Here is a 17,827-nt window from a genome sequence, read left to right as displayed (position 1 = left end):
ATTTTTTTTAAGTGTTATTCTGGAAGGAATCAACGTTGACTGACAGAAAATGACCTGCAAACAAAATCTGTTTGACAGTCTGAAGTCCACAAACCGGTTCTCTAACTCTCACAAGGTGGGTTTTTAGTATGGAGGAAAAAAAAAAAATCCAATTCAAGAACTAGAATGAAGTTCTAAGTTGTTTAATTGTACTACTAACCTGAAGTAAATGTTTTGTGTTTGAGCTTGTTGCAGAGATTTACAGTGAAACTACGATTTTGGCGGGTAAACAGTGACGTGCGTTCTAGAGGGTCGGCCTTCTACAGAGTTCGTCGACCCGAAACGCGGCTCAGACCCTCAAGGCCTCACATCAACTTTCACATCGCATTACACAGGTCACCCGAAAACACTGCGGGAGAAGATCATAAATTCCTCATTCTTACTCCAACTCCAGACTTCCACGAACGGTAAGGACTTCACCATTTGTGTCATTTCATTATTTTCAAGATTGGAACCGGATTGCTTTTTTTGAGAAACCCAATACTCGACTGCAAACTTACCATTTGCCAAATTTCGTGCTGCTTTGAGGTCTTAACAATTCACTTTTTTTAAACTTCTAATAAAAAATTCTAATTTGGTCTAGCAATTGGACAAAATCTCCCGGGCAGACTTTCCGTTTCCAGGGATGGCCTTCCTGATCATTTTTTTGTGAGTCGTCGACTCAACAGAAATATCGACCAAATTTCATGTTGTGACATCAAACTGGCATCGAAGGCTGAATTATTTTTAATCCCGTTAGATACAACTGAGTGGCACCAAACCGAGAGACAGGTCCAGTGAAATTTGAAATTTGTGCAGCGCATCATGTCGACGGGCCTTCAGATTTGTGGCCTGGTAGCCGGCGTGCTGTCGTGGTGCCTTCAGTCCAGCTGCACGTCGTCGCAGCAGTGGAAGGTGCGTAGCCAGGCGGAGTCTCTCATGAGCAGCCAATGGCAGTATGAGGGCCTCTGGATGACCTGCGCCGCCACTTCGCTGGGATCGCTGCAGTGCACCAAGTTCAAGACGCTCCTCGACCTGCCAGGTCAGTCACGACACCATTTTAACATCCCGCTGTTGTCATCATCCTTTGTGTCTCGCCAGTGCACGTGCAGGTGTGTCGCGCTCTGATGATGTCATCGCTGGTGGTGGGCCTGGCCGCCATCATCGTGTCCATTTTGGGTCTGAAGTGCAGTAAGGTGGGCGGAGGTTCTCCACAAGTTAAAGGACAGTTTCTCCTGAGTGGAGGGGTCATGCTCATCCTGTCAGGTGAACGGACGCGAGGGGCAAATGTCAGCACACGTGTGGCGGTCTGTCTGACTGTCCGTCTGTCTTTCTGCACAGGTGTGTCCACCCTGATCGCGGTGTCTTGGTACGCTGGCAAGGTGATCCATGACTTCTACAATCCGTTATACCGTCCAGTCAGGTGACGAGCGTGTTTATGATGATGACGTGATGATTATGGTGATGCCAACACCGATGATGATGGAGACCTGCGTCCATTGCAGGTTCGAGCTGGGCACAGGTCTCTACCTGGGCTGGGCAGCTTCCGGTCTGGCGCTGATGGGAGGTGCAATGCTGTGTTGCTCCTACAGGGGGAGCTCTTCCTCATTATCACCCTTACCAAATGCAAGGTACACTTTAAATCTACCCTGCAGTTCACCTTACTGCACACAGGGGGCGCTGCCACACCACTCATTCTTTTTGTTCCTATTCCAGTATTTGAATATTCATGAATATCATGTGACGACATCATTTGTCCCCCACAGACAGTTTTCGTACAACTACTCCAAAAGCAGTCAAGGTCATAATGTGAACATCTACAGAGCGGCGCACGCTTCAGACGGCAACGACAGCACCAAAGCTTACGTGTGAGGCGGCCCTTGAATGCACCATTGCGGTTCCAGCAGGAATGGTCATTTTGAGCTTTGCATGTTTTAGAGGCCATTTTAAGATTTGAGTTTTGTATTACTACGTCATGGTGGAGATCATGCACGTTTTTTGGTGTAAATAAATTAATGGCTTGCAATTTTATTGAAGTTGATCGTAGAATAATCTGTTTAGTGATTCAAATGTTTGATGTTCATTTTATATTAAAGATCTTTGTGGAAACCGTATAACTTTTGTTTTGTTTCAAGATGTACAGGCATTATTGACATTTGGTTTCAAACAAGGTTTGGTGTGTCAAATTACGGTTTCAAGCCAGGACTTAGGTTTGACATATTAATCGGCCCATATTAGCACTTTTAAAATTGTCAAAATGGCGGATATTTTTTTTGGGGGGGGGGGGTTGGGTTTCAAGACATTTATGGTTTCAAGCCAGCTTTTGACTCCCAAAGTCGGCTTTCAAACACAGTTCAAGGGTTAGGATTTCGAGTTAGTGTTTCAAATTAGGCTTGAAGTTTAAATAACAGTTCTCAAACCTGTTTTGAGGTTCATTGCCTTGGTGAGGTTGTTTCAATCAGGATTTCCATTCATTAGGGAGTCAAATTAGGGTTTCAAGTCAGACACTTTATTAGGTACATCTGTCCCGGAAATCCAATCAAATCACACCATATTGTAGCCACCCCCAGGGATGCTCCATTCATGATGTGACATCATTGTTTAGTCTATTTCGAGCTCCTTACTGTATATGGATCACGTTTATTTATAGACACACTTGTGTGTGTGTTTGTCCATGTGTGTGTGTCAACAGGGGAGGAAGAGGAAAGCATGACCATTTCCTGTTGCTGCTAGAAAATAAAGCAAACAGGAAATGAGTAGCACAACTTTCCGAGAGCCCGACCGGGAACCAGAGGAGACCGTGAGGCACCAGGACCAGAACCAACACTCCAGACCAGAACCTAGCTTGGATACACAAACGCACACTTGTCAGGGAAATGTTGGAGTCGTGAGGAAACATCTTGGAATGTTCTTCTAATTATCACAATACAAGAAGAAAGGTAAAAAGTTCCCTCTTTTCATCGATTGGCTAATCAATGAATGCCCAAGTGCTGATTGGTTGATTCACATTATGGACCCAATGCAGGAGTTTAAACGGCTTCAAGTAGGGTTTGGAGCTTGGGGTACTGTGCCGATTAGGGTTTTAGTCAAAGTTAAGCTCTCAGACAAGGTTAGGGTGTCAAGTTAGCATTTTGAACCAACGTTGTGGCGTCAAATTAGGGTTTCAAATCAGGTTTAGAGTGTTAAACTATTGTTTTGAGTCTGGGTTAGCATTTAAACAGTGGTTAAGGTGTCAAATACAGTTTCAAGTTTTTAAACAGGGGCTATCATGTCAAAATAACGTTGCATGCCTGGGTTAGTCTTTCAAATAGCTTTTATGGTGTTAAATTATTCTTCAGGGTCACGGTTAGGCTTCCTAATTGGGTTTTCAAGTCAATGGAATTTTTTCAAATGAGTATTAGGGTGTCAAATTAGGACTTCTAATTAGGGTTTCAAGTAAGGGTTAGGGTTCCAAATTGAGGTTTCAAATCAAGGCTAATATTTCTAACGAGTCAAAGTGAAATGTTTTAGGTCTTATTGCATCGTGTGCGTGGATGTGTGTGAGCGCGTTGGTGTGCGTGCGTGTGTGCGCGCGCACGTGTATGTGGAGACGTGTTACGCAACATGTCATAAGGGCAAAGTAGTGAAAGCGTAAAGATGAGCTAGAGAAATAAATTGTTGCTTGACGTTATACACACAGTCACACTCAACCACCCATTTGGAGGTAGATTTCATAATTAAATCATAAGTGTGTGTGCGCGTATGCGCGTGCACGCGCATCAATCATCAACTGCTCATACATTCATACACACACACACATTGTACTTTTCCTGCCGGTGTAGTGGGCGTGGTTCATTTAGAGGACGAGCATGTGACCTCCAGAGATAGGAAGTAGAGGTGTCACTCAGCGTCACCCAACTTTAATTTGGACATTTCCGAGTAGCTGTGAACGCAGCACGGCGCACAGTTCTGTGCCACTCTATTCTACTTCTTCTTCAACGAGGGAAACGTACCGAGCCACCTTCTCCACGAGAAACGCATATTGAAGTTCTCTACCTCCTCCTCCTTCTTCTCCTGAGCCTTTTTGAACCACCGAGCCGCCAACATGGCTCGCAGCGGTGAGTGAGCGCGTTCGAACCCCATCGTTCACCTTGTTGTCTTTCAATTAAGAGTTAAAAGACATTCAAAAAAGAAGTTAAAATACGCAAAGTTTATTTGAGAGGCATCGCATAACAAATTTATCTAAATTGCACGACTAACATTTAAATTTAGGCTCAAAATTAAAATTATATTTTGCAAATTTCGACAGGAATTATCAGTCAGTGAACGCAGCATTGTTATTATTTCGTTAAGATTAATATTATTTTGTTGAAATGTGGTATATTATGATCCTTGTCTGAATTCACGATAATGGAAAACTTGACCTGTAGATTAACTACATGTTGATCATTGACAGGCATGCTTAAGCTTTTTATTTACATCATAGCAACTATTTGAGTTGTCACCTTTACTTGATGTTTATTGTGTGTGAGGCACTTGAAGGTCACTGGCTAACAATGTGTTTGCCCTCAAAAGCGCAATGCAAGAATATTCACTAGAAATTTCATTAGACACATCGTCCAATGAGAGCCAATTGAAAAATGGATGATAAAGATTTAGACACTTCAATCATAATATTGTTAATTCTCTGGGTATCGTTGCTGTCATGCTTTTTAAGGCGTACCTAATGAAGTGTCTGGTGCTGGTGGTGTGTTCGGGTGTCTAGAGGAAAGTTGACAAAAAAACTGGTGAGACAAATAAAACGGTTAGTATGCAGGCTGACATGCGGAATAAATGATTGACTGTGATGGACAATGGAACTTGTTTGCATGCCAGTTGAGTCAGACAAAACATTCCCTGGAATTTTCCCACTTGTCAAGGAAAGACAAAAAGTGTGTGTGTGTCGTCTGTCCTTCAATGGCATGTTCACGCTGATTTTTAAAAAAAATCTGCACTGTTTGTTGGCACATGAAAGAAAAGCCAGTTGAAAGTTGACATCCGTCGTTTTTCATCTCTCAATTTCCTGCCTTTTTGTCCAGCAATGAACCAGTGAATGAATGAATGAGCCAGAAAGAACTCAAAAGAATGGTTTCTTTTTTAAATAAAGAAGAAGAGCTCCCTAGGGGTTGTTTTCTTTTTGCTTATGTTGGCATGTTTCACTTCCTCACGAAAATCAAAGAACTTTCCATTTAACTCGTGTGACCCCGGTAGCTGAGAGTTGACCCCACAGCTAGCCGCTAACCGCTAGCCACTGACCACCAGCTGCTACTATCCGCTTCTTTGGCTGTGGCCATTAAATCATATTTGTCAGAATTATTTCTTATCTCATGTAATATATTAAAGGGTTGTTGAAGTTGCTTTTAGGCCATATCACCCCGCGCTAACTCAATGCGGACTTTAAGCTATAATAAACTCGGACACACCCGACTGAAATCAACACACTGACATGCAGTAGTTATAAAAACTCTACACACCCCTGTTTAAATGTTAGGTTTTTGTAATATCAAAAAATTATATGATTAATCATTTCAAGAATATTTCCACCGTTAGGATGAATGATTGACAGCCAGGATGCAATTTACAGTGATTGTGGGCGGGGCATGCTGTCCTGTGACATCATCAAGGCTCAACTGGACAGACTTCCTGAGAATGGCCGTCATTGGGATTGGCCGCAGATGTTTCTGTTCACGTTTTGATGCTGGCCAAAGTCACCAAAGATCCCAAAGAATGACTCGTTGATCCTGTAGGAATGTCAGACTGCAGGCTGCAGTCATCATGTGGCGGACTGCTGCCTGGGAGTATTATGAGATTTTAGACATTTGTAAGTCATAAATGCACAAGATTTTGTCATAATTTGTTGCTCTTTTTTTTTTTAATTGACTCGCAAATGCCTCCCAGAGTTCTCTTAAAATTCAGGTTGCCTTAGCAACATGGAATTTGGTAGCCATGTTTATCATGAGTAGACTCACAAAAAATCCCAAGAAGCCATGCTAAAAAAAAAAAAAAAAAAACAGAGGAAGTCTGCTATTTTGGCTCTTGTTTAGTTCAAATTCTTCATCTCGGCTGTTAGATAACGCTCCTCGAAAGCATCCGTCCGCATCGCTATCGTTTCCCCTCGTCCCGAAATGTCACTTTCACACGTCACATGACATGTGACGCCCTGCTGTGTGTTTGCTGCACAAATAAAAGATGAGCGCTGAAGAGGAAGTGATGATAAACTTTACAGGAAATGTTTATGACTTATGTGCCTGTTGTGTGTTGCTGTCTGCTTCCTTTGACATCGTCTCCTTATCTATATTGTCATTAGTCGTAGAATCCCACCCGCCACACACACACACACACATACACACACGTTGGTTAGGCCAAGGCTGAGTTTTGGGCTGTCGTCTGATTGGCTATCATCTTCTCTTCCTGGTTTCCTGTTTGTGTCTTGTGATATTGGAAGATGACAACGTCTTGGCTCACAGTTGGTGTGGAGCAGTTCTGAAAATTAAGTTTTGATGATTGTCAGGGTCTTGAAAAAGGTAGCTAAACACCTTAGCACCAGCGCCCTGGCACTCAGTGGCGCCCCCTTCCTGCGCCCAGCCGTCTGTTGATGTCCTTCACACTATCGCTGTCCTTTCCGCTTCATTGTTTGTGTCGGCACGCTTCCGCGATGCCCTGCGACCCTCTTGAAGAAAACAGCGCGGTGGCTCGGCGTGTGTTTCCTGGCCTGCCGCCGAGGCTGCTGGGTATTTATGGAAGCCACGCCGTGGAATTGTTTCCCGCTTTGCATTGACACATCTGTGTGTGTGTGCTAGTGGATGATGTGTATGTATGTGTGTGTGTGTGTGTCTATTTCTGGCAACAGCAGTGTGTCCTGCACTGGTGGGACTGGAAACTGACTACATGACAACAACATCCGCACATATTTGCACACACAGACACACACGCGCACAAATACATTCCAAGTTGTGGTGTGTGTATGTGTGTACGCCTTTTTACAACATATTGTTAGCAGGGTGTGTACATACGTCTAGATATCTATTTTATGCAATCACACCAGTTTATTATGATAACCTTGAGATAATAAATAAAACTTTAAACACGTTCCAGGTTCCTCCCCGCCCCGAGCTCCACCATGCCCATCCTCAAGAACCTCCCGGTGCGCCTGAAAGGTGGCCCCACTTTGGACAACGCCTTGTTCATTCGCAGAATGAGCCTGAACATCAACCCCCGCCACCACAACCCCTTTGATAATGACGACGACGACAGCCGCGGCGACCAATCCTGGTCGGCGGGCGGATCTTTCCTGGACGGCAGCGTTCCCGGGGACCGCAACCCCTTCGAGGACGAGGAGGTTGAGAACGAGGCCAACGAGGGCAAGAAAGCCAAAGGGGGCTCGGGGAAGGGATCCTTCATCAAGTCGCCCCTGAAGAGTTTGGGGAAGCTGGGGAAGAATTTGAGGTTGTCGGGGCGAGGGAAGGACGGCACGCCGTCGCCGCAGGGGACGCCGTCACCGTCGGACAAGAAGAAGAGAGGTCGCAGGAGCTCCGAAGGAAGTCTACTGAAGTAAACACACTCAAGCGTAACTTTACGTAAAAAAAAGTGTCAGACTTTTGCAGGCACAGATACAGCGAACAGTCACAGTAACGACATTGTGCCCTTCGCAGGTTTGCAGGCAAATATCGTGACACCCTCAGCTTCCGTAAAGAGACTCTCGCCAACGGTGACGTCAATTGCTCCGAGAGCGAGTGCGACTCGTCCAGCCGCCGCCTGTCCTTCATGAAGATGGTCGGCCTCGGCAAGACCAAGCGAGAGCTTGGGGCCGATCCCTCCATGCAGGGTCCTGAGGACCAGCTGGTGCGCAAGGAGCCCCAAGTGGAAGTCAAGCCCAGGGAGCCGCTGTCAGGTAAATCCATGGGATTGTTCTAGATCTTCCACGACTATTTATTTTGACCAGGAGTGTTCTATATGTTCTCCTAGTGTTTGTTCCTACTAGGAATGTTCGTTCAGGTTTGGGCTTGTTGTCATCTGACGTGTGTTGATGTGTGATTTCCAAACACGATCCTGTTTGCACCTTCATCAGGGTTGTGTACTGTTGACACACGGCCAGCAGCAGGGCTGGGATGCGCCACTTTCTACCCTTTCACGCTATCGCCACAGTGAAAGCCAACCAGCTAGAAGTGTCCTTTGGAGGACCTTTCGAAGCAAACAAGAACCAACAAGATTTTATTGTGCTTGTTGTGGTCATGCGCGTTAGCGTGAGGAAGGCAAAGATGAAGAGATGAAGTTCTCTGCAGGCTTTTGATGGCCACGTTGATAACAACGTGGAAAAAAAAACAAAAAAGCACAGCAGCCTAAATTTAACTCAACCTAGCAACACGCAGCTAATGCTAATCTGTCATTTTCTGATTCGTGTAAAATCTGAAAAGTCAATGTGAACTTTAAAACTCCGTTTCCACTGAGTCATTGCGGTGTTCTATCTGGTTCCCGGTTGCGTAAGTTCCAATTACCAATAAGACTCTCGCATTCCGTTTGATGGGGCCGGTCAATGATTGCCTCGGTTCAGGTCATCGCCGCCATAAAACTTTGACTACTCGTTAATCACTCCTAACACGCCTTTAGAGAACAGAAAGGTGGCACCATCCAAAGTCCGTCCTTGTGAAGGACGTCTGTGGCCTTGTGATGACGCCACAAAATTCGAACATAATTTAAACAGTCTAGAATTATTTATTTATTTATTTGACTCAAATACCGCTTTCTAGTACTTTATACAAAAGGACATTTACATTTCTGGACACTCTGTCACCAGGATGCCTCCGGTGGCCGCCTAAGGAAACGCTGACTCAGCTGTCCATAAATTCAATTTAGTGTATGGCGACGACGGTATGAGGAAGCAGGTGAAGGTGGGTGGGGCATCACCCACCCAGATGGAAAACATTTCCTGCAGCGGAACAATAAAAGCTCTGTTGGCGCACCGCTACGACATACACGTGTGCGCGTGCCTTGTCTGGAGTGAAGGTTCTTCAAGTAGGCTGATATCACCTTACAGCGGCCCAGCACTGTTTGTGCTGACCTCGGCGCTTTTTCGCCATTTCGGCATTCATCTCAGGGAGAATGAAAGAGTCACACAAAGGCATTTAAATCCACGTTTTGTGAACGTTACCGTTCAACTCGTTGTTAGATAATAATGTGACATCATAGGTCCCCTTTAAAAAATGACCAGGAAGTGGATACGAGTGAAAACTCTGCATTTAAACCTGCCATGTTGGGCCCGCATTGTTCCGTTCTACTCATGTTCTTCCTGTGTGTGTGTGCCATCCTGTCTTCCTCTGTGGACGCTGAGCCAGACAAACATCACATCTGCACATCCTCCCCTGCCCCCCCCTCACACACACACACACACACATAATTAGGTCCGGCATGTACATTGTCCCCATATGTCCCCGTTGTCTCCTCATCTCCTTGTTTCCTCATCTCCTTGCATCCTCCAGTACTGGAGATCCTTCAGCTGGTGAAGAAACGGGATCTCCTCCTGGCCGACAGTCACATCCTGGAGCTGGAGCAGGAGTGTAACGGGCCCGAAGGTGGCCCGTGTCCGGAGGAGTTGGGCAGCCCGACCGGCGGCGTGAAGGACGGCGGGCGGCGGAAGGCTAAAGATGTGGAGCTGCTGTATGAAGAGCTGCAGAAGGAGCTGTGGGCGGTGGTCCGGGAGTCTCTACGCTCGCCCACCGCCGGGCCTAACCTCGGCCTGGTGGTTCAGGTGAGGGCGCCGAAGCCTTTGTTGTGACAAAGCAAGACTGAATGAGTTCTAAAAACTTTATGGGATCTCACGCAGGTCCTGCAGCAGGAGGAGCTGGTAGATGTGGACTGGTCCTCGACGGGCGGACCGAGACCGCGGCAACTGAAGCGGCGATGGAGGGAGGCGGTGGAGGATGCGGCCGATGGATCGCTTCCTCAAAAAGCCGAGTTCACAGCCGGGGATCTGGCCAAGTTCCTGGACCGCATCCGGGCTCGCGTGGTGGACGACTTGGATGCCGCTAAGAGGAACGTGGTCAACATCTACCCCGAGGACTATCAGGCGATGCAGGTGAGTAGGGAAATAAGGGATTCAGGCATGGACGTTCGTTATTGACTTTTTTTTTCATTATTTTGTTTTTTTCCCCAAAGACATATAGTATCAATGACATTTTTTTTTTCTTTCAAATATTTCAATTTTTGATCCATGACCATTCAGGTGTACTTACAAAGCTACCACCAGGCGGTTGCCAGGCGTCTGCAGGCCATCACCAAGCAGCAGCTGCAGATCACCGACATTTACTCACTCCTGGACTGGCTACACAACATATATAACAGGTACACACACACATGGATCACACGTGCTTGTGTGTCCATGCTTATTCATTATTGTTTGTGTGTTTTAGGGATGTGTTGGCAAAAGTGTGTATGACGGATCCTTTAAGAGGCTCCCAGCTGGGACCTCTGCTTGCTTCGGATGTCGTGGAGAGGCTGGAACAAGACTGCCTCAACTCAGTCAGGGTGAGACACATAAGACAACCACACAAAAAAGCAGACTTTTGATCAACCGTGTCACTGGTTCTAGGTTTGGAACTTCTGAGTGGGTCAATTAGGGTTGGACAGTTCTACTAAATTTCCATTGGCAAGCTAGTGAAGATATTTTTGGGGTGGAATAGACCCTATCCTATTTTATGATCAAGCCAAAGTAATGTCTAATGCAAAAATACAGCTTTGGCGCCACCTTGTGGCCGAGGAGAGGAAAAGTATGTTTTCCCAGCTGGCTGTCAAAGTGTGTTTGTTTTAACTATTGGCTCATCCCTGCAGGCTAAAGTGACCACCGAGTTGAGTCAAGTCCTGGACGAAGAGGAGAAGAGGTGGGTGGAGACACTGCACACGGAGGAGTACCACATCCCTCTGGCAAAAACCATCATACAGGTGACAAGCCCCCCCCCCCCCGCCACCCTCTTTATTATTGTGATAACACACACACACACACACACACACAAGCTGTTTAGTCTCCCGAATGTTGTTACGTAAAGGTGCATTCCGCTGGGTTTTGTTCTCTGATTATCATCTGACGTTGTCCTCCAGCTAGTGCCAAAGTCAACATGAGCAGCTTTCCTTTTCTTACACACACAGACACACACTTAGGCATCATCATTATGAGAGCAGATGCGCCTCTTAGTGGCCACAGAAAGTACACAATTTTTTTTTTTAGAATTTTCTTTGGAATATGATCCTTATATACACATATATTTTTAATTTCTTTCCATAGATACATTTGTCCCAATTATACAGTTCTTTTTGCATAATACAGTAAATATTTTTCATTATTTATTTATTTATTTATAACAGAGGATGCAAGTTGATCTGGAACGTTCCGCCACCATCAACAGAAGTTTGGGCTCTCGAGTAGCTCAGTGTACCCTCAACGGCCTGGCGGACTTCCTCTACAGGTACGCACAAAAACACACACACACGTGCACACACTGTCATTGATGATGTGGGCTCTCAGTTTCCAGCGTAAAGTGGATCTTTTTCACGAGGGGATGCAGAGTGGAATGTTTGGAGAGCACGAGGACGGCTACGTATCCAAAACCGTGGCACTTGTCAACTGCTGCCCGCCCTTCAGGTTTTGACTTTGGACTTCCTCTCACACCACACTCCTTCATTATAGTCCTGAAAAAATGAGAGTTCCTGATTTTTAATGATTTGTGTGTGTACGCAGGGGTTTCGTTCAGCGATGCGTTCCTCGCGAGACATTGACGACAGCCAGTGAAGAGTCCCTGCAGCGCGCCAACAAAGCGCTTGACCACATCGTCCACCAGGGGGTGCGAGTGCTCTCGGAACGGCTCTTCCTCCATATCAGGGTAACCACACACACATTTGACCCAAGTGTGTTTCTTGGGTCAGTTTCACTAAGAGCATGTTCAGAATTTGTGTGCGTGTTGTGCTTCAGCCCTTCTTTGAGCGCTTGGTGAAGAGAAAGTGGCTAAGCAACACGGAGGCGTACGAACAAATCGAAGCGGTGATCAAGGAACACTTTAAGAAATATCGCAGGATGGAAGTACCTCCTTACCAGGTACACACACAAATATTGTTTGTGTATTGTGTGGTGATGTAACTGATTGTTGCGTTTAGCTCCTCGTGGCGGAAGTTCACCGGCGTGTCCTGATGGAGTACCTTCGCTCGGTAATGCGAGGGCGGATCATCTGCACGTCGCTGAAGAAGAGGAAGAGGATGGCCGGACGGCTCCGGGATGAAGGACGGCAGATTAAAGTGCTCTTCAAGGATCTGGTCAGTGCGTTGCTGTTCACAAGAAAATAAAATAAATACCAACAATATATTAAAATTATTCTTTGTGTGTCAGGAGTCTCCGTCAAGCTGGTTAGATGGAGCTCTGTCTCATATCTCGGAGATCATCCAACTCGAGGATATTCCAGCTATTCAGATGGAGGTCGGAGTTCTTGCCCGAGAGTTTCCAGACATCAGGTGAGTCAACATGCGGCCTGACGTTGACTGGCAACGACTCCATTATTTGTCCGTGAACGCTTCGTTTACCCCTTTCCAGGAAGAAGCATGTGTCGGCCATTTTGAACATCCGTGGCATGACGCGACAACGCGAGCGCCAGGAAATCCTCAACATCGTCAAGGACATCGAGAGCGGCGCGGGGGCGAGCGACGCCGGCACGCTCACAGATGGCAGTGCCGCGGGTCCTGCCCGTATTACCCGGGACCGCGCCCTCTTCTCCGAGGTGCCTGTGACTTCCGAGGTTCACTGCCTGAACGTGGGCCTGAGCCGCGTGGCCCTCGCCGCCTCCTCCTGCTACGCTACACTGCGACCCCGTGGACGAAAGGCTCGGACGTCGACGCACGACAATGGCGATGACATCCTCTGAAGTGGAGGCGAGATCAGAAAGACTTTTGGAAAGCCTTCTTTTGGATGAGATGCCTCCACAATTTCTATTCTTTGTTTCTCCTCAAGCCACCTTGATGGTAAACTAAGCAAAGCTAAACTTTTTCTGAAAGGTTTTAAGCATGAACCACATTAAAGAAAGAACGCTAGCTAACGCTTTTTGAATGGATGCAATAATAAGGAGCTTTTGTGGCAAACTACACTTTTTGACGCTTCCCAATTTCTTAGAGGATTTTTTTTATGTGACTGATATTTTGAGAATTCTTCTTTCTATCATCATTCTTAATTTTCTTGGGAGCACTTTAGCCAGCAGGATCTCTGTCTTTCTTTTTCTTCTCATTTATATTGTTGCACATGAAAAAGAGAATGCTTAGAAATATGAATCATGGTACTAGATGACGTCATATTGATTGTATTTAAAACTGAGATGGAAGGGAATGTGTAACCCACATATAAATGATGTTTGGGTGGTTAATTATGATCAGTGATTGAAATGTAGTGCAAAAAAAAAAAAACACAGAAAAAACAAATTAACTGAAATTCTAATGATTACCTTTTATTGTACACGCAGATTTGTTGTAAGAATTTCAGAGATCAAAATTGGAAAATACGATTTTAACTCACATAATTTATTAGTAGTGAACGACATTGATTCTTGTCAATGGAAATATTTGCTGTTGATGAATATTCCGCTGAACATTAAGAGTGAGTTACTCAGTAGCTATCTGCCCACCATTAGGCACTTTTTCCAAGATAAAACCTAAATGAAAGTTTACTGACTCCTCTTCTGTTGACTTTGTATATGTGGATTTATGTAAATTGATTAACGGCAATAAAAACAGATTCTGTCTATCAAATTGTTCCTTATTTCATTCATAAATTACCGCAGTTCCACCAGCTGACGTTTTATTACGTCAAATTATGCGACAGCAACACGTAATGAATGAAAAAAAAAGAAATTGTCGCTTCCTAATTACGTCACACATTAGCTGCGAACTCGACTCTCAAACGACTCCGACGTGACCCGGATGTAAACATCGCAGACATATTGGACGTCTGAACGCAGATAACCATCCCGAATGATTGCCTCTGTTTTTGTTAAAGACCCGCACTTATTCGACCAGAATTTGTTGTTCATTATAAAAATTATTTTTCTAAAATTTTACATTCGTCCTGGCGGCCTGCCTTAGGTCTGGATGGAGCGGCCAAGCCACGACGAGGCGACAACCGCCGAAACTTTCCGCTCGCAGGCGACGCTCATCATGGAGGTGGCGGTGGATGCTGCCGTGGGAGTTTTCCACAGGAGCCTCGTTGGCGGGCAGATCCAGGCTGCAGACAACGCCGAGCTGAAGGTAAGCAGCGATTGTTATTAATTGTAGTAATATTCGTTTTATTCTTATTAACTTACGAACACGGAGGGGATGCTGGAAGTTTATAGAAGAGTAACGAGAGCCAGATAACAATCCCGTCCTCACTTCCCTTTTCGCCGAGGCGAATAAATCAATAAGTAGAATTTATTTATCAGTTACGTAAATATAATTTTATATCTTTAAAAATTCTATATATATTTAATCAAATCGACCGTGGTTACATTGACAAGCAAACTGCTGTCACAACTCAAATAACTTGTAGTATACGCTCCAAAACGGAAGAGGGCGCAATTTCCTTTGTCAAATTATGGGCCCCAATTATTCGCGGATGTGCTTGTAGCCTCATCATGTCGTCTCCCTCCTCAGCGTCAGCTAACATCCATCTTGAGTGTGGCAGCGAAGGAGGCAGTCCGGCAAATCTGCAGTGTGTTTGGACAGCTCCTGGCAACCTTGCCCAAAGAAGATGACACCTTTCGAGACAAAGTGGGGCAGCTGGAGGTTGAGCTGAGGGACAAGCAAACATCTACGATGGAGAAAACAAAGAGTAAGAAAGTAGATTATTGTTCAAAAATGTTCAACCTTATCCAAAATTGGTATAATTTAACTCAAACTTAATTGTTCATTGTCATTTAGCAGTAGAAAACAAACGACAGGTCGCTGCCCCCATGAGCCTCCCCATGTCCATCATCAACTCGGCCAAAGCGATTTCCAGCAAAGCGAGCAGTGGCGGCGGCGGTACGGCTCAGGCTCCTCTAGTCATCATCAGCTCGCCGGTTCACAGCACATTCAGGGTCCCGAATGGCCCCTTGGTGACGCCATCTGAAGACCACCTTGAAGATCACGCTCAGGGTGAAGTTTCTGGCGTGATGTCACTTCCTGTCGCAGATGAGCAGCTGGAGCCTGAGAAGTTGGTGGCCACCAAGAATGAGACGGAGCTTCACAAAAAGGTTGGGCATGTTTTGTTGTTTTTCTCTCCAGTTTCCTTCACACTATGTCAGTTTTGGTCACTAATTTATTTATTTGTCGTTCAGGAGGCCAGTAAGACGGCAGAACCAGTTGACGTTAAATCAGAAAAGGAGATGGTGACCCACACTCAATCAGGTAATTCATGACCATTCCGGGATGAATAAAACACACTATTAAGTATTTATATTTTTTTTGCGGTGTCCAAATGTCCTGAAAGGATAAACGAAGGGCACTCAGAATGCCACAATGCACTTGGAAAAGTAGTGAGCATCCATGTTTACTCAACAGGTTAATAAAAAACAACATGGCACAAGCACGAATATCAAAGTTGTAAATATAAACCGCCGAAATAATGAATTCATTTTATTGAATAGAAAATCTTGCTCAAGTTTCAAAATGCAGTTCGCCTTTGGAGGCAAACATTTTTTTTTTCTTTATGACGTAGCTGCAAGTGAAGAAGACCTGAAGGAGCTGGAGAATAAGCGCCGGCGTGAGCAGTACAAGAACAAGCGCTTCTTCTGCGAGCTGTGCGACAAAGGCTTCCACCAGCAACACCAGCTTCGCAAACACGCCTTGCGCCACACCAAACCCTTCCCGTGCACGCTGTGTGACAAAGGCTTCTACCAGGTATGTGGAAAAAAAGAATCTGTGAATAAAGATTGTGGATTGATTTTTTTTTTTTTTTTTTCCCTCCCCCATTGCAAAGGCAAAAACACTGCACAAACACCAGCAGGCCCACCAGCTACGCGAGGCCCAGGAACAAGACCCTGACAAGATGCTGGCGTGTGACCAGTGCAATCGGAAATTCCGTCTGGCCCGCCAGCTGCGCGCCCATCAAGCGTCGCACCGGCTGGAGGCAACGCCCCTGCGCTGCACCACCTGCGGCCGCACATTCACCTCGGCGGCCGTGCTTCGATACCACGAGATCTCGCACGCTGACGTCAAGCCCTTCATGTGCGACGTGTGCGGCAAAGGCTTCCTGAGGAAAAAAAGCCTACGCGAGCACCAGACGGTCCACACGGGGGCGCGGCCATACCCCTGCCAGATGTGCGGCAAGCGCTTTTCCACCAGCGGGAACCTGCGCGTGCACAAGCGCTCGCACTCGGACGAGCGACCCTTCTCGTGCGGCGAGTGCAACAAGGCCTTCAAGTGCCGTATGGGTCTGCTGCAGCACCGTGTGGTCCACACGGGGGAGAAGCCTTTCGTCTGTCAGACCTGCGGACTCAGCTTCGGACTCAAGTACAACTTCCAAAGGCACCTGCGCCTCCACAGCGGAGAAAAGCCCTTCAAGTAAGATCACTTGAAGTTTTTAAAGTTCACCCACAGATACACCAAAAAACTAAAATTGTGAGAAACGTCCATCCACGTTAAAAAGTCATTGTTGCATGTGCGGCAGGTGTGAGAAGTGCGGCGAAGGCTTCTCCGGAACGTGGGCCCTTAAAACGCACATGCTAACGCACGGCGTGGAGAAACCCTTCATGTGCGACCTGTGCGGCAAGACCTTCTTCTACAACTGCCAGCTGCAGAAGCACCAGCTCGTGGTCCACAAGAACAAGGAGCACGCCAAGGCGGGCGGCGCGCCCGCCGGCAACCGGCGCCGTCGGCGGGCATCGGCGACCATGAAGGCCTTCAGCTGCAAGAGCTGCGCCAAGAGCTTCAGCAGCGTCAGCACGCTTCGCACGCACGAGAAGAGCCACGACGAGCACAAGGAGTTTGTCTGCGAGACGTGCGGGAAGTCCTTCCACCAGCGCCACCTGTACATTTACCACATGCGCCAGCACAGCGGCGACCGGCCGCACGTCTGCGGTTTTTGCCAGAAGGCCTTCCTGCTTCAGTCGCAGCTACGCCAGCACGAGCTGCTGCACACAGGCGTCAAGCCGCACCAGTGCCAACAGTGCGGGAAGGCCTTCAGGACGACGCAGAACTACCACCGACACCTCCTGGTGCACACGGGCGAGAAGCCCTACGAGTGCCAACAGTGCGGCCGCAAGTTCCGCCAGTCCAACCAGCTCAAGTCGCACATGCAGATCCACACGGGCGTCAAGCTGTACTCGTGCCAGAGTTGCGGCCGCGGGTTCTCCGACTCCAGGCAGCTCAAGAAGCACCGCTGTGGCGACGGGGCCAAGGCCTCGCACCAGTCCGGAAGCAAAGGCAACAAGGAGAAAAGCGCAGTTTTCCCTTGGAGCGATGGTTTCGTCAACGAGTGATGCATCATGGAAATGGTGGGAAAAAGTGCCAGCTTGAAAGGGAATGTTAATGATTCACTCACAATAAAAACAAACACCAGCACAAAAACAAATAAAAAGTATTTAGCCTAATTATAAATGACATTTTCTGATCCATGTTTCGTTACTGCTGCCGGGCAGAATCTTTAGTATTTCCCAAACTTTTGAGCAAACCACATGAACGCCATATTTGTTGTCAAAGAGTGCAGGTGATTCGCCAACACTTTGAATGGTCAAGAATAAAAAATGTATAAGATGATTTATACACCACTTATTAATGCCACAATAATTGTATATTTATTTAAGGTAAATAT

The 17,827-nt window shown here is 46.4% G+C and overlaps 3 protein-coding genes across 4 annotated transcripts; all 3 read left to right on the top strand.

Annotated features, from left to right (window-relative positions):
- The first annotated feature begins 75 nt into the window (after window positions 1-75).
- Window positions 76-2,124, top strand: LOC125971780 (claudin-7-like). Its single transcript, XM_049724754.1, has 6 exons — window positions 76-446; window positions 838-1,060; window positions 1,120-1,284; window positions 1,360-1,441; window positions 1,524-1,649; window positions 1,785-2,124. Exons 2-6 carry the CDS (start codon window positions 844-846, stop codon window positions 1,888-1,890), a joined length of 696 nt encoding a protein of 231 aa, XP_049580711.1. The 5' UTR covers window positions 76-446; window positions 838-843; the 3' UTR covers window positions 1,891-2,124.
- A 667-nt stretch (window positions 2,125-2,791) lies between these two features.
- LOC125972896 (tumor necrosis factor alpha-induced protein 2) lies at window positions 2,792-13,809 on the top strand. 2 transcript variants are annotated; one of them, XM_049726935.2, is made up of 15 exons: window positions 2,792-2,957; window positions 7,132-7,587; window positions 7,689-7,927; window positions 9,513-9,781; window positions 9,857-10,108; window positions 10,256-10,374; window positions 10,443-10,557; window positions 10,861-10,971; window positions 11,392-11,492; window positions 11,552-11,668; window positions 11,765-11,906; window positions 11,996-12,118; window positions 12,178-12,333; window positions 12,407-12,528; window positions 12,608-13,809. In XM_049726935.2, exons 2-15 carry the CDS (start codon window positions 7,157-7,159, stop codon window positions 12,933-12,935), a joined length of 2,625 nt encoding a protein of 874 aa, XP_049582892.1. In that variant the 5' UTR covers window positions 2,792-2,957; window positions 7,132-7,156; the 3' UTR covers window positions 12,936-13,809. The 2 variants fall into 2 exon arrangements, with proteins under 2 accessions (XP_049582892.1, XP_049582891.1); XM_049726934.2 differs by lacking the exon at window positions 2,792-2,957 and adding an exon at window positions 3,899-4,115.
- Window positions 13,810-13,957: 148 nt separating this feature from the next.
- Window positions 13,958-17,772, top strand: LOC125972897 (zinc finger protein 85-like). Its single transcript, XM_049726936.2, has 7 exons — window positions 13,958-14,304; window positions 14,689-14,866; window positions 14,956-15,269; window positions 15,354-15,423; window positions 15,734-15,915; window positions 15,995-16,578; window positions 16,685-17,772. The coding sequence occupies exons 1-7, from the start codon at window positions 14,149-14,151 to the stop codon at window positions 17,493-17,495; spliced, it is 2,295 nt and encodes a 764-aa protein (XP_049582893.1). The 5' UTR covers window positions 13,958-14,148; the 3' UTR covers window positions 17,496-17,772.
- The last annotated feature ends 55 nt before the right edge of the window (window positions 17,773-17,827 follow it).

The sequence above is a fragment of the Syngnathus scovelli genome, chromosome 7 (assembly GCF_024217435.2).
Source record: "Syngnathus scovelli strain Florida chromosome 7, RoL_Ssco_1.2, whole genome shotgun sequence".
NCBI classification, from domain to species: domain Eukaryota; kingdom Metazoa; phylum Chordata; class Actinopteri; order Syngnathiformes; family Syngnathidae; genus Syngnathus; species Syngnathus scovelli.
Note: the sequence above shows the minus strand (reverse complement) of the source record. Positions and strands in the feature narration are given on the sequence as shown.